The sequence below is a fragment of the Macaca mulatta genome, chromosome 10 (assembly GCF_049350105.2).
Source record: "Macaca mulatta isolate MMU2019108-1 chromosome 10, T2T-MMU8v2.0, whole genome shotgun sequence".
In the NCBI taxonomy this organism is placed as follows: domain Eukaryota; kingdom Metazoa; phylum Chordata; class Mammalia; order Primates; family Cercopithecidae; genus Macaca; species Macaca mulatta.
In genome coordinates, this window is record NC_133415.1 from 111,459,872 (window position 1) to 111,473,026 (window position 13,155).

At 42.4% G+C, this 13,155-nt stretch overlaps 1 protein-coding gene across 12 annotated transcripts in view; it reads left to right on the plus strand.

Moving 5' to 3' along the window:
- Positions 1 to 12,927, plus strand: part of STX16 (syntaxin 16) — a 28,407-nt gene extending 15,480 nt beyond the window's left edge. For 4 of the 12 annotated variants that reach the window (XM_077948134.1, XM_015148681.3, XM_015148682.3 and 1 more), the window contains 7 exons: positions 950 to 1,057; positions 1,452 to 1,592; positions 2,771 to 2,933; positions 3,993 to 4,084; positions 4,639 to 4,782; positions 6,667 to 6,747; positions 9,584 to 12,927. In XM_077948134.1, the coding sequence (XP_077804260.1) occupies positions 950 to 1,057; positions 1,452 to 1,592; positions 2,771 to 2,933; positions 3,993 to 4,084; positions 4,639 to 4,782; positions 6,667 to 6,747; positions 9,584 to 9,688 (834 nt within the window). In that variant the 3' untranslated portion in view covers positions 9,689 to 12,927. 12 annotated transcript variants of the gene reach the window in all.
- Positions 12,928 to 13,155: the final 228 nt, after the last annotated feature.

Genomic DNA, 13,155 nt, shown 5'->3' on the forward strand with positions numbered 1-13,155 from the left:
CCTGCTCGGCCTCCCGAGTAGCTGGGATTACAGGTGTAAGCCACTATGCCCAGTTAATTTTTGTATTTTTAGTAGAGAATGGTTTTCACCATTTTGGCCAGGCTACTCTTAAACTGCTGACCTCAGGTGATCGCCTTGGCCTCCCAAAGTGCTGGGATTACAGGCGTGAGCCACCACACCCACCTGATTTCCCTCCCATTCTTAAAAGCTTTCTACAGCAGTGTCTTATATAGTTAAAATAAACAAGAACCATCGATATCGTTTCAAAATAAGGGGAAATGTTGCCTGTGGACATTTAACTGAAGAAAAGAAATGACAGTGTAAGATTGCATTGAGATCTTAAGGACTGCTTTTGCCAAATGGTAGATAATTTGCTAGCAGTTTTAGGCAGTTGTTTCACACATCTTAACACGTGGTTAATGACTGTGTGACTGAGATAACTGGATCAGCCCTCTTTCCAAAATAAGCTAAGCGTATTTAAGTAAACCTTGCTACTATTGAGCATTTTGTAGTTGTTTCATTTACCACCTAGTTTTTTTTTTTTTTCCACTTGTAACTGATCACACGAATCATTGCGGTTCTTGCGGTTCTATCACAGTACTAGTACTAAGAGGTATTTATTTTAAGGATCTATTGTTGACTTTTTCATTACATTTCTATAGCCAGATCAAGTCAAATTCACGTTCTCAAGTATATCCAAGGAAATTAAGAGCTGGTGCATGAAAAGATAGGAGAACAATCCAAATCCTAGCAGTTATCAAAAGCAAGTTTATAATACAGGCAAGTGCATTCACTCCTTTCTATATATTTTCAAGGAGCGACATTTAAGAGAGAGTAAACATTCACTCCTTTCTGTATCTTTTCAGGGAGCAACATTTAAGAGAGTAAGAGTATTTGTATCTAAATTAGATTGGAATAATTTTTTTCCTGTCCCTTTACTTTCCTGTAGCTTGCTGATGACCGTATGGCACTTGTGTCAGGCATCAGCTTAGATCCAGAAGCAGCAATTGGTGTGACAAAACGGTCACCTCCTAAATGGGTGGATGGAGTGGATGAAGTAAGTTGCATGTTAGTTTCATACCATCTTGTTTTTTTAAGTAATTATGACAATGTATTTTAAGATATCTGTCATATAAACGAATTTGGCCGCACTTGAATGTATATTTCTAGAAATACTTCAGGTTAAGTTGTCTTATGTGTGTGTTAATGATTTTAGCTTTAGTTTTAACACTGGTAGTAACTACCTGAATTATAGGAATAAATTGAAAACCATGCAACAAGGAAGAATGCTATGTGATTTTCTGGTAATTTGAATTAAAGCTGCTCACACATCAGCAAGCCAACAAGTTTGCTGAAGACCACATTCTGTATGCTGAGTGTAGCTGATTGTCTCGGAGGCAGACCAATAGCTTGCCTGGCATCAGTGGAGTTCTGTGACTTCATTTGCTTAGATTCAGTATGATGTTGGCCGGATTAAGCAGAAGATGAAAGAATTGGCCAGCCTTCATGACAAGCATTTAAACAGACCCACCCTGGATGACAGCAGTGAAGAGGAACATGCCATTGAGATAACTACCCAAGAGATCACTCAGGTGAGGAGTGCAAGTGAGTCCTGGGGAAACCAGTGAGCCTTCTCATGGCAATCTCAGAAACTAGAGTGTTACTCAGAGTCAGTCTCCTGGAGTTCATTTCCCAACCCGAAGTTCTCAAAGGGACCTCAGTAGGCCCAGAAGTCCTCCAACTGTCAGCGTAGGTACCTGTGAGGCCTTGGAGGTGTGGGGACTGTTTTTCAATTGTTGGCAGATACTACTGTGGACTGATAAAGTAATAAAGTAAATATGAAATTTCAAACATTATCGAGTTCAATCTTTTGATTTTAAAATGTATAACTAATATCGTATACTAGTGGTAAGAAATTTTAATGCTAAAATATAGTCCTCATAATTGAAAAAACAACTTAGTATCCTAGAAAAAATTTTTATAAAATACTAAATTTGATTAATTTTAAAATAATAGGACTAGTGTTTAAACTTCATTGTTTACATTTTTTACTTAAGTCTCCTGGGTGCTAATTATCAGAGGAATATGGTGCTTTGAGAAAAGCCCTGGGGTTTTGGAATGTTTGAAACCTGACTCTTATCAGTTTAACAGTTACATGATTCTCATTTAATCCCTCTGACTCTAGTGTTCTCATCTGTAAAATGGGACTAATAATAATAGTATCATCCTCATAGGATGCTTGTTAGGGATTAAATGAGAGGAATGCAATAATAATATGATATATGATAATACAGGTTGACCATTCCTAATCTGAAAATCTGAAATCCAAAATGCTCCAAAATTTGAAACTTTTTTTTGAGTGCCAATATGACACTCAAAGGAAATGTTCATTGGAGCATTTTGGATTTCGAATTTTCAGATTGGGGTATTCAACTAGTAGGTATTCTGCAAATATTCCAAAATCTCCCAAAATTTGAAATCCTAAACATTGTCGATCCCAAGCATTTCGGATGAGGGATACTCAGCCTGTCTAACGTGATACGTGAGCAGCTGGGCATACAGCAGGCCTTACACGGCAGGAGCTGAAATCTAGTGAAGTCTTTCTGTGTGTATAAATTAAGCCACAGATTCCTTTTATCTGTTCACCTTTCTCTAAACCAGCCTGAGTGAACAGAGCTTCTCACTTCTCTCTCTGGCTTGTGATGATGGCAGTGTTAGCAGAGGGGCTTCTCTCCCAGGCTTGCCCTGAGCCTCGGGCTTGTTCTCTTAGCTCTTCCACAGGTGCCAGCGTGCCGTGCAGGCCCTGCCGAGCCGGGCCCGGGCCTGCTCCGAGCAGGAGGGGCGGCTGCTTGGGAACGTGGTGGCCTCGCTGGCGCAGGCCCTGCAGGAACTCTCCACCAGCTTCCGGCACGCACAGTCAGGCTACCTCAAACGTGAGTGCTGCCCGGGCCTAGTGAAGGGATTTTGAGTAAGAAAAGCACTTTATGTTTTCTTTTTTGCGACTAATTTTTCATTTAGTCCAATACCTTTCATTGTTACCTTTTGAACACGTTCACACCTTATGCAATAAAGGGAAGCCTCCTCCTCATGTGAAACCCTGGCTTGGAATGAAGGCACAGCGTGGGGTACCAACCAAGGCTGGGGGAGGGCACCAAGATAGTTCAGCATCTCAGCAAACAAAATTTGTTTTGTGTCAAGCTGCAAGAATTTGAAAATCAAGCACATTTTAAAAACCTGTTGTTTTCTAGATGTTGGGGTTTGGGAGAGCTGCTCTTCAATAGGTAAAAAGCAGTTGTTATTACTGAAAGCCACGTATTTGCATAACAACCAAAGTGTTGGAGAGCGCCTGAGAAACCCTCCCCAGGGTTCTTGAAACACTTCCTCTGCTGGCACCATGGGTTTCACCCAACAGACCTTTCCTTCCCAAATAGTGCAAAGCCAGATTTCAGCTCTCTTCTTATTCTCATCACCCTGTAAACTGGGTTTTTTAAAAATTGCCATTGTAATCAATAAAGTCCCCACATACTCCAAAAAAAACTTCAGTTCACCCTCCCTCTGACAACTGGCACATTTGTATTTTAATTTTATTACTTCCAAAATTTGATTAGGGCCATATGGAATTCTTATTAGAGATGCTTCTAGAGAGAAATGCTGATTTTTTTTTTAATGTTTTGTAACAGCAGTTAGATTAAATATTTCTGTTTCACTTAGAAATTCTCAGATGGTTGTGTCATTTTTGTCTTGGCATCAAGTGAATTGTGCACATTTACACTGTGACTTTGTCTTGAATAATCCCAAATGCCTGCATATTGTTGTATGTTTGTAATTCTTTACTCTCCCTCCACCCCCATTGGAGTTAGGCTTCTTTAAAGCGGCTAAGAATATCTCAATTTTGACTGTTGGAGTTTACTCTAGAATTCCCCCTTTTAATGGTAGAACAATACCCGGGATGGTCTACATATTCAAGTAAGGTGAATTCCTATCTGTGATAGGCATGAAGAATCGAGAGGAAAGATCCCAGCATTTTTTCGACACATCAGTACCACTAGTGGATGATGGAGACGATCATACTCTTTACCATCGGGTATGTGAGTGGCTGCAAAGCTGATTACTGTGTCTGTGCACCCCATTCTGCTGCTCTCTCCTCCTTGACCTCGAACTTCTGCACAGTGTCAATGGATTGGTACAGTTGACTTGTATATTCATCAAGTTGTTTTTGTAGCAGGTGGAAGAACAGCCATACTGTTTCTTCCTTTCCAAAGGCCACAGAGAGACCTTGTAATCTGCTTTCCAGAGCCTTTGGGAAAGTGGTCAACACCCTGCCTTCTTAGGAAGGGCCCAGAGAAGTAGAGGGCTGTCCCAGGGGTTTTGTTTATCTGCCCTTGCAGAGTTGCAGACGTGGGCTTCTGTCTTCCCTGCTATGGCCTCAGAGCTTTAGATCCTGCTGGCTTAGGGAGTTTGAATCTTTCCTGTTAGGGAAAAATAAGTGCTTGCTTATTATTTATGTGCTTTGTAGAAATATTTTCAGAATTCATTTTCTTTAAATTATTGTCTTTAAATTATATCTAAACAAGTACACCATAGCTTTCCTGAGAGGGGAAAACAATCTATCCAACAAATTGTGCACTATTTTGCTAGGGTTTTACAGATGACCAGTTAGTTCTGGTGGAGCAGAACACACTGATGGTGGAAGAGCGGGAACGAGAGATTCGCCAGATTGTACAATCCATTTCTGACCTGAATGAAATATTCAGGGACTTAGGAGCGATGATTGTAGAACAGGTATGTGAGCTGGCCTTCCTCGTGAATAGGTTTTCCTGCCATACTATCTGTTCCTTCTTTTTCCTGTACTCCTTTCAGGGAAAAAAATTGGAGCCAATTCCCCCAACATGTGTGTGTGCACCTGTCATTTTATATGTGTGTGTGTGTGTGTGTACACACACACATACATATGTTTATGAATATATACATAGCATCCCTAATTAGAAAATATGAAGTTCAGAATGCTCCAGAATTTGAAACTTTTTGAGTGTTGATATGATGCCACAAGTGGAAAATTCCTACACAAGACCTCATGTGACAGGTTGCAGTCAAAACTTTGTTTTATGCACAAAACTAGTAAAAATATTGTAGCCGAGTGCGGTGGCTCACGCCTGTAATCCCAGCACTTTGGGAGGCTGAGGCAGGTGGATCACCTGAGGTCAGCAGTTCGAGACCAGCCCGGTCAGCATGGTGAAACCCTGTCTCTGCTAAAAATACAAAAAAATTAGCTGGGCATGGTGGCAGGTGCCTGTAATCCCAGCTACTCAGGAGGCTGAGGCAGGACAATTGCTTGAACCTGGGAGGTGGAGGTTGCAGTGAGCCGAGATTGCACCATTGCACTCCAGCCTGGGCAATAAGAGTGAAACTGTCTCAAAAAATATATATATATAGTATAAAATTACTTTCAAGCCATGTATATAAGGCATATGAAATATTAATGAATTTTGTGTTTAGACTTGGGTCCCATCCAGAATATCTCATTATGTGTATGCAAATATTCCAAAATCTAAAAAAAATCCCCAATCCAAAATACTTCTGGTCTCAAGCGTTTCAGATAAGGGACACTCAGCCTGAAGATGTGTGTATTTACAAAATTATATACATAGGCTACTGTCATTCCCTATAAGAATATTAATAAATCTTTTTTGATAAAAAATAAATAGAAGTTCTAATATTCTCTTCCCATGCCTCGAGGGTACTCATGTGAGCACCCTACTGTAGAGACCGTGTTGACTCTGACCAAGCTCAGCAATGATTGTGATAATATAGAAGATTTCCCTTCTAATTTTGGCAGTTATTGTGTAATGGCGATTGGAACCACTAGCTTTCAAGTAGAATTAAATTGTTGTTCACTGTTAAAATCTGATTAGGGCATTTTATTATCTTGCCAGCAGGGATTTGGGTCCTGATCCCCCTGAAACCAACTGCAGAATGGAGTGTTCAGGCTCTGGAAGATCCAGTTACATTAATTACTCCAGCGGTTCCCAGTGAACTGCTCTCTCTTCTTATCCAACATGTTTCCAATAAAAGCTCTGTTCTTCCTCATAGCCCAGTGTCTACTTCTTCCAATTTGTATTAAGAGATTAAACAATTAAACATCTTCCCCTTGAGTCCGAATTTTTAATTTTAGGTGGTAGACTGGAGTTTACCATTTTCTGCTCTGACCCATAGAGATGTGTATCCACGTTTACAGACATGATAGTCAATTTGCAGGTCTACTCATAACAGGGTCGAGCTTACCTGGTGGTCTCTGCTTACTTGAATCCAAGTATGTAGACAGCAAAGGGGCACAGAGCTTCTGTGCTGGTCAGAGCCTCTGTCCACTGAACCATATATTGTTTAAGGCCCCAGTAAGTCTGAATGTGGCATATTCTACGGTAACTGAAACTAATAAGGAAACCTCAATCTGTCAGTACTTCTTTCTCGTGAGCTAGACGTGATGGCAGTAACTCCTGACACCGCTTGCGGGTGAACTCCAGAGCCCTCCGTGTGTACGTGCAGCATACAGGGAAAGAAAATATCATCTTATGGATGCTGATGTCTGTAATTTGCATATCTCATTTTTGATGTTCAATTTTCACAGTTGCCATTGTTGATTGTCTGTAACTGTTATTTATTACCTAGGGTACGGTCCTTGATAGAATTGACTATAACGTTGAACAGTCCTGTATCAAAACCGAAGATGGCTTGAAACAGCTTCACAAGGTAATAACATGTCTTTCAAAAGTTGGGAATTTTAGGAACTATTTTCAAATAATCAAGAATTGGTAAGAAGGTTCTCTTCCACCATAACGATCTTCAGCATTCTTGTCTGTGTTGTCCACTCTCAATACAGTAGTGTAAAAAGGGATTCGTCATTTCATTTAAAGCCAGTTGTGGGGTCTGTTGCCGTTTTATTGTAGTTAATGATTCCAGGTGTATCTCACACTTAAATCAAAAATTGCCAAGAACCCCTTTTTGTGACAGTAAATTCTAAAGGAATTGGAGTTCTTCCTTTTATAAAATATTTCATTCTTTTTTGATGCTTCTCGTTTTAGGAAATCAGTTGGGCATTTGCTAAAATATGTGTTGAAAATCTGTGTGCTTGTTGCCACTGACTTGGGCCTCTCTTGTTGTGACACATTTCTGATGAATTGCTCGTGGAGAATCATTCTGGAGAAGATAAAAATCTAATTTTCTCTTTAATTATCACAGCATATCTGTATATTACCTTGAGAAAAGAGAAGTTTGTTGAAGTGAGAGTAGAGTAGTAATTCTTTTATTCTGTGCTAATAAGGCAGCTGTTCCAGGGATGTTTTTGTGTTTTTTTTTTTTTTTTTTTTTTTTTTTTGAGAAGGAGTCTCGCTCTGTCTCCCAGGCTGGAGTGCAGTGGTGCGATCTTGGCTCACTGCAAGCTCCGCCTCCCGGGTTCACGCCATTCTCCTGCCTCAGCCTCCTGAGTAGCTGGGACTACAGGCGCCTGCCACCACGCCCGGCTAGTTTTTTGTATTTTTAGTAGAGATGGGGTTTCACCATGTTAGCCAAGATGGTCTCGATCTCCTGACCTTATGATCCGCCCACCTCAGCCTCCCAAAGTGCTGGGATTACTGGCATGAGCCACCGCGCCTGGCCTCAGGGATGTTTTTTATGATATTCTTTCTTTTAAAAAAATAGATGGAAAGCATCTTAGGAATTTTATCAGTTATGAGAAACATGCATAAACTGCTGGAGACTCCCATATATAATTGGTTACATATTTTCTTTAAAAGGAATATAACAATACTTCACAAATTAAGTCATATCCATTTCCTTGTGTCTTTGGGACTCAGTGGAGTTTCTAGCCATATAATGAGTGTTTTGCCATTTCACTACTGGACTACGCTACCATTTTTCTAAAATCAGTCGCTTCCTATACCAGAGATCACAGAGATCACCCCATCTAACAGCAGTATTGGGTTTACAAAAAGTCAGCCCTTGCACCAGTCTAACCAGAAGCCCTGAGCTGTCTTATCAGGGGGCTTGTTGCCACGTGTGGGTGGATATGAGACTTCAGCCTATGGTGGGGAAGAGAATTCTGACCTCGTCTATGCAGGGGTTTTTTAAGCATTTAGATTAATTTGGTTGCCAAGCCCTGTCTATTAAAAGTGAAAACTAACTTTAGTTTCTCACTCTGTAATACCCAGGTTCTGATGTGCTGCTGAATTATGCATTGGTTTTGAAGTTTCTTAAATAAAAACTAGTGAAATATGTTTTGTAATATAACACAGATAAAAGGAAAAGCTTTCTCTGCGGGAGTGAGCAAATCTAGTGGGAACTAAAAATTTTGTTTTAGATTCTACTTTATAAATCATTTTGAGAGGTTTTACAGTATATTATTTAGTACTGGCTTCCCTGGTGTTCTGGGTTACTTATTAGAAAAGTCAGCGTGCTCCATCTTCCCTCCAGCCACAAGGCTGTAGGCAGCACGCGCGACTGGCCGCGTGCTCGGCAGTCGGCTAGTCTAAGGGTGATTGAGCGTCGGGAGCTGCTCCCCATGACCGGACTCTCCGGTGCTTTTCCCTGCCTGATGTTTCCTCCTGGTGAATGAGGGGCTCCTCCAGGTGGGCGGGCAGGCTCAGGGAACAAGCCCACCGTAGGGGTTGGAGCAGGAGAGATTGCCATTCTCGCCAGGGCTGCCTTCCCACTGTCTCCTCCTCCCTTCTGTGCCATAGCAAGGTCTGGAAGAGGCAGCGCATGCTCTCTCTGGACGTGCGTCCCGGCGCCCTCTGAACTCTGCTGTCCTCTGGCTCTCCTTTCTCAGTGCTGTGTGTCTTTCGCCAGCCAGGCAGGGCCCTTTGGCATTTCTCCACCGGGCATGGTGGAGTTCCCGCGCTCCTGCCGAGCTTCCAGGATGCGGTGTTCGGGTGAAGAGATGTGCAGGGTGAGGCCTGGTGCCCAGATGGAGCTTGGAGAGCTCCTTTGCTGTATTGTTAGCAGCACTGGGAGGATGCGCCTCAGAGGGATCTTTATGCGTATGACATCCATGGGGCACACGTGTGTTTTTATTTCAAACGATGAGTTCTTGTTTCCAAATTTAGGGGAGGTTGAAATGGGGCCTCTTTGGGCATCTGTTGCCTACCTGCCAGGTACGGTCCTCCAGCCCGTTGTTTCCTTCCGCGGTGAAGGAGCTGTGCCTTCGCTTCAAGAACACGGAGCAGGAACAGGCGGCCCTTGCTGCAGGGGCGCTTGCCACGGCCTGTAGGAGGAGAAGCAGGGAGAAGCACGTCCAGCTGTACACGGAAGCATGAGCTTTCACTTCCCTGTCAGCCTTTGTCTTAGTAGTAGGTTTCCGACAAGTCCATTTCCACGTCCAGGGTAAATAAGCAGCTCCGGGATCATGGGGCTCTTCCACTCCTGGTGATTGAATTCCCTGGGATTGATGGAGGGATTACAATCATGTAGCCTGTAGCAGAGACCTCAGTCACTGTGCAGAGAGATCTGGAAGCCTCATTCTGGAAACAAGTGGGACCTGATCTGGGATTTTGGGGAAAATGACGGCCTTTTTTCCCTCCTCTTTTTGTAGGCAGAACAGTATCAAAAGAAGAATCGGAAGATGCTTGTGATTTTAATATTATTTGTCATCATCATTGTGCTCATTGTTGTCCTCGTTGGCGTGAAGTCTCGATAAGTGGCATTGGGTTTTCGTGTGTGCCGCACGTGTGGATCTCCCGGGTGTGAGGGGCTTGGCCTGCGCCCCGCCAGCTGCCCACAGAGGTGCAGCCTCGAGGAATCCGAGGGCGTCCGGGCAGCGAACCTTACCATCCACGGCCTCCTCCTCCCCTAGTCCTGCTCAAGCGGTCCGGGGAATGGGTTTTTGTTTTTCCTTCATTGTTGAGAATTGAAGAACCTTTGGTACTGCTGCACAATAGAGATTGAGTTCTGATCAGTTATAATATATATATTTTTTTTAGAAAGAGAAAATGAGCTGAGAGTTTACAGGCACTGCAGAAGCTGTTCAGTATTGTATGTGTATATGCTATTTTTTTAGCAGCCATGTCTGAGCAGAATGTTAAAATAATTTTTGGAAAAATTTTCTTTAAACCATCTGGTTTTTAAGAAATTTGTTACCAAAAATTGATGAGTAGAGGCAAAGATGCCTCTTCATCTTTCTCTATATATTTTCCAGTTGAAAACAAACTAAGAAGTCCTTTAAGAATTTATAATCCGTTCCCCATTAACTTAATTTAGCTTTTCCATCACTGTTAATGATCAGAGTAACAAAGTGTGAAAAATAAGAAACCATCATTGATGTTAATTAACACATTTAGATAGGCCAGTTGAAACAGCTTCATAAGTTTAAATTAATTGTAAATGGAATATTCCTCATTTAAAATGTTTGCACTGCATTTTCTACTGTAAACCAAAAGAGGTTACTAAGCAAAACCGCCTACATTTAAGTTAGTGATTTAAATGAATCTCACATTAAAAGAAAGCTTGACAGTGTTATGAAAGCCACCAGACTCAGCCAGTGTGTCCCCGTGGGTATCCCCAGCCATCCTTGCTCAATCCATGAGTTATATACTAACTACATAATGCCCTGTGCAAACCAGACTCTGTTTAATGAACTGTGAATTTACACAGAGGCCATTTTAAATGGGTCACCCCATTTAGGATTAGTGGATCTCAGATTATTAACCAAACATCACTCCATTTCAAAGTAAAATATTCCACCAGCGATTTGATTTATTGGCTGTTCCATTGCCTGCCGCTGAGCAATGCCCAGGAAGCAGGCACATTGCCAAGGACTGGGCGCATCTTGACTAGGAAGCTCCTCGTTTGTGTGAGCGTGGGTTAGATCGCCAAAGTAGGACTTTGTCATTTACCTACCTATTATCAATATGGTGCTTGAATATATTCGTATAACTGTAGAACAGTGTGGATAGTGATGGTAACTTTGAAGTTGTTCATGTTTTATTGGCCTTGTTTTAATTGACACCAGTAGAGTCTTAATGGTCTTTGTGTAAATTTTAATGGCTTTTCCATTGTTTTTGCTTCTTTAAAAAGTTTAGGAAGAATATGACCTCATTAAATGTGTTTTATTTGGACCAGTCACATAAAATATCTCTCTAGAATTGACTTTGAAGTTGTTTACAGAAATTTAAACTCAATTCCAGAGACTGAAGTTGTCCAAACAGCTCATGGGCTTAACGTCCAAACCCCTGCCCAGCCCTCCCTTTCCAAGTTGGTGCCACTTCCAGGTAGCCACTGGTTTTCTTATTACTGATGTGGCTGTGGAATGATAAGGACCTAGAGGGACCCTGGCATTTCAGGAAGCAGACCTGGTATTCCATGACAAGCATTGTTTAGGAAGGAGGGCTGGAGAATAAGAAGCCAGCACCTCATCAGCGGTTGAGAGTCACTGCAGGTGTCCTTTCATCCCGGCTGATTTTAACCCATGGTTGAGACATTCCAAATTAGATCTGCTGCTCTTAGGAGTGGGGCTGTCCAAATTAGGGAACCTGCCTCAAAAACAGTCCACAGTGGCAATACCGGATTCCTGTTCAAGCTTTTTAAAGTGCTGAGTCTTATAAACCCCTGAAGGAAAATGACCCTTTAAGAGAGGATCATCATTTATTTATATTTATTTTCACCAAATAGGGTGATGAGGGTTGGTTTTTGTCCCCTCAACCCATTTGGGTAAAATAATGGATCTGATTAGAAATTGTTTTAAGGAGGGGCTGGGCGCGGTGGCTCACGCCTGTAATCCCAGCCTTTGGGAGGCCAAGGCAGGCGGATCATGAGGTCAAGAGTTCAAGACCAGCCTAGCCAACATGGTGAAACCCCATCTCTACTAAAAATACAAAAATTAGCTGGGCGTGGTGGGACACGCCTGTAATCCCAGCTACTCAGGAGGCTGAGGCAGGAGAATCGCTTGAACCCGGGAGGCAGAGGTTGTAGTGAGCCGAGATCACGCCACTGCACTCCAGCCTGGGTGACAGAGTGAGACTCCGTCTCAAAAAAAAAAAAAAAACAAAAATAGTTTTAAAGATCCCGTCTGGGTGGGAGAGCTGTCCCTTTCCACCTGAAGCCAGGGCACTGGCGCTGTAACTGGTTTCCCAAGGTGGGAGAGAGACAGACCCAGCCTGGAGCTGGCCCCGGGCCTGTGTGCTGACTTCTTGGAGTCCTCAAACCACTGTATTTTTCTGTTGAGCCTGTACTTGGGGAGAGATCAGTAGCATTGGAGGAAAAGAATCATGGTACCTCAGGGTTTCTTTCCCTTTACTCGCTGACAGCCATGGTCTGTGGGCACCTCATGCTTTTCCACACTCTGTTGGGCCATGGAGGTAATGATCACCCAGGCCAGTCTCCTCTGCCTGGGATGCACCCTCTGAGAGGAGGCCTAGCAGGGCAGGCTCCCTCTGGGCATCCCTGGACGCAACTTCTGGACACATGCCTCCTTTAAAGTGTCCAGGGGTAGCTCAGGTTGAGTGGAGGTAGAAGGAGAAACAGACATGTTTACCATCCATTTTCCAAAGCTCCTGATCTTTCCCAAGATTGTAACTGAAAACTGCTGTCTCTTGTTTCGTTCGTTTTGGGGGTGGTGGTGCTGGCTGAGCCATGCTTGTGAAGTGGTGTGTGTCTCTGATTTAACGGATTCACTGCTTTCTCTGCTAATTGAGAGAGCGTTATTTACATTATTTATTTGTTTTGACACAAGTGCTTTCAGTGTTTTATCCTAGCTAATAGCTTCTTAAAGGTAATAAAACCCTTCCAACCTAATTGGTCAGATAAGACTTTTTTTCTTGTATGCTTAAATAAAGCAATTAGTGAAGCGCTTCTATCCAAAATGACTTTTTTGTCCTTTTTTAAAACCAATTTACTGTTACTGGAAACTTTTTGTACAATAAAGCAATCATGCAGATTAAAGAACATCCTGTAATCCTAGTATTAATTTAACAATGGGTTCATGGTTTCTTCCAATGCATTTGTGTTAGGAGAGGGCCTGGCCAGTTTTGTGATCCTTTGGGCCCCTGACTGTTTTGTGCCTGAGGCCTTTGCCTCAGTGTCTGCAAGTTGATCTATCATTATGGATGCTTTCAAAGGGACAATCTATTTGCTATCCAATATACAAAAAGAACAACTGCCGAAAAGGCA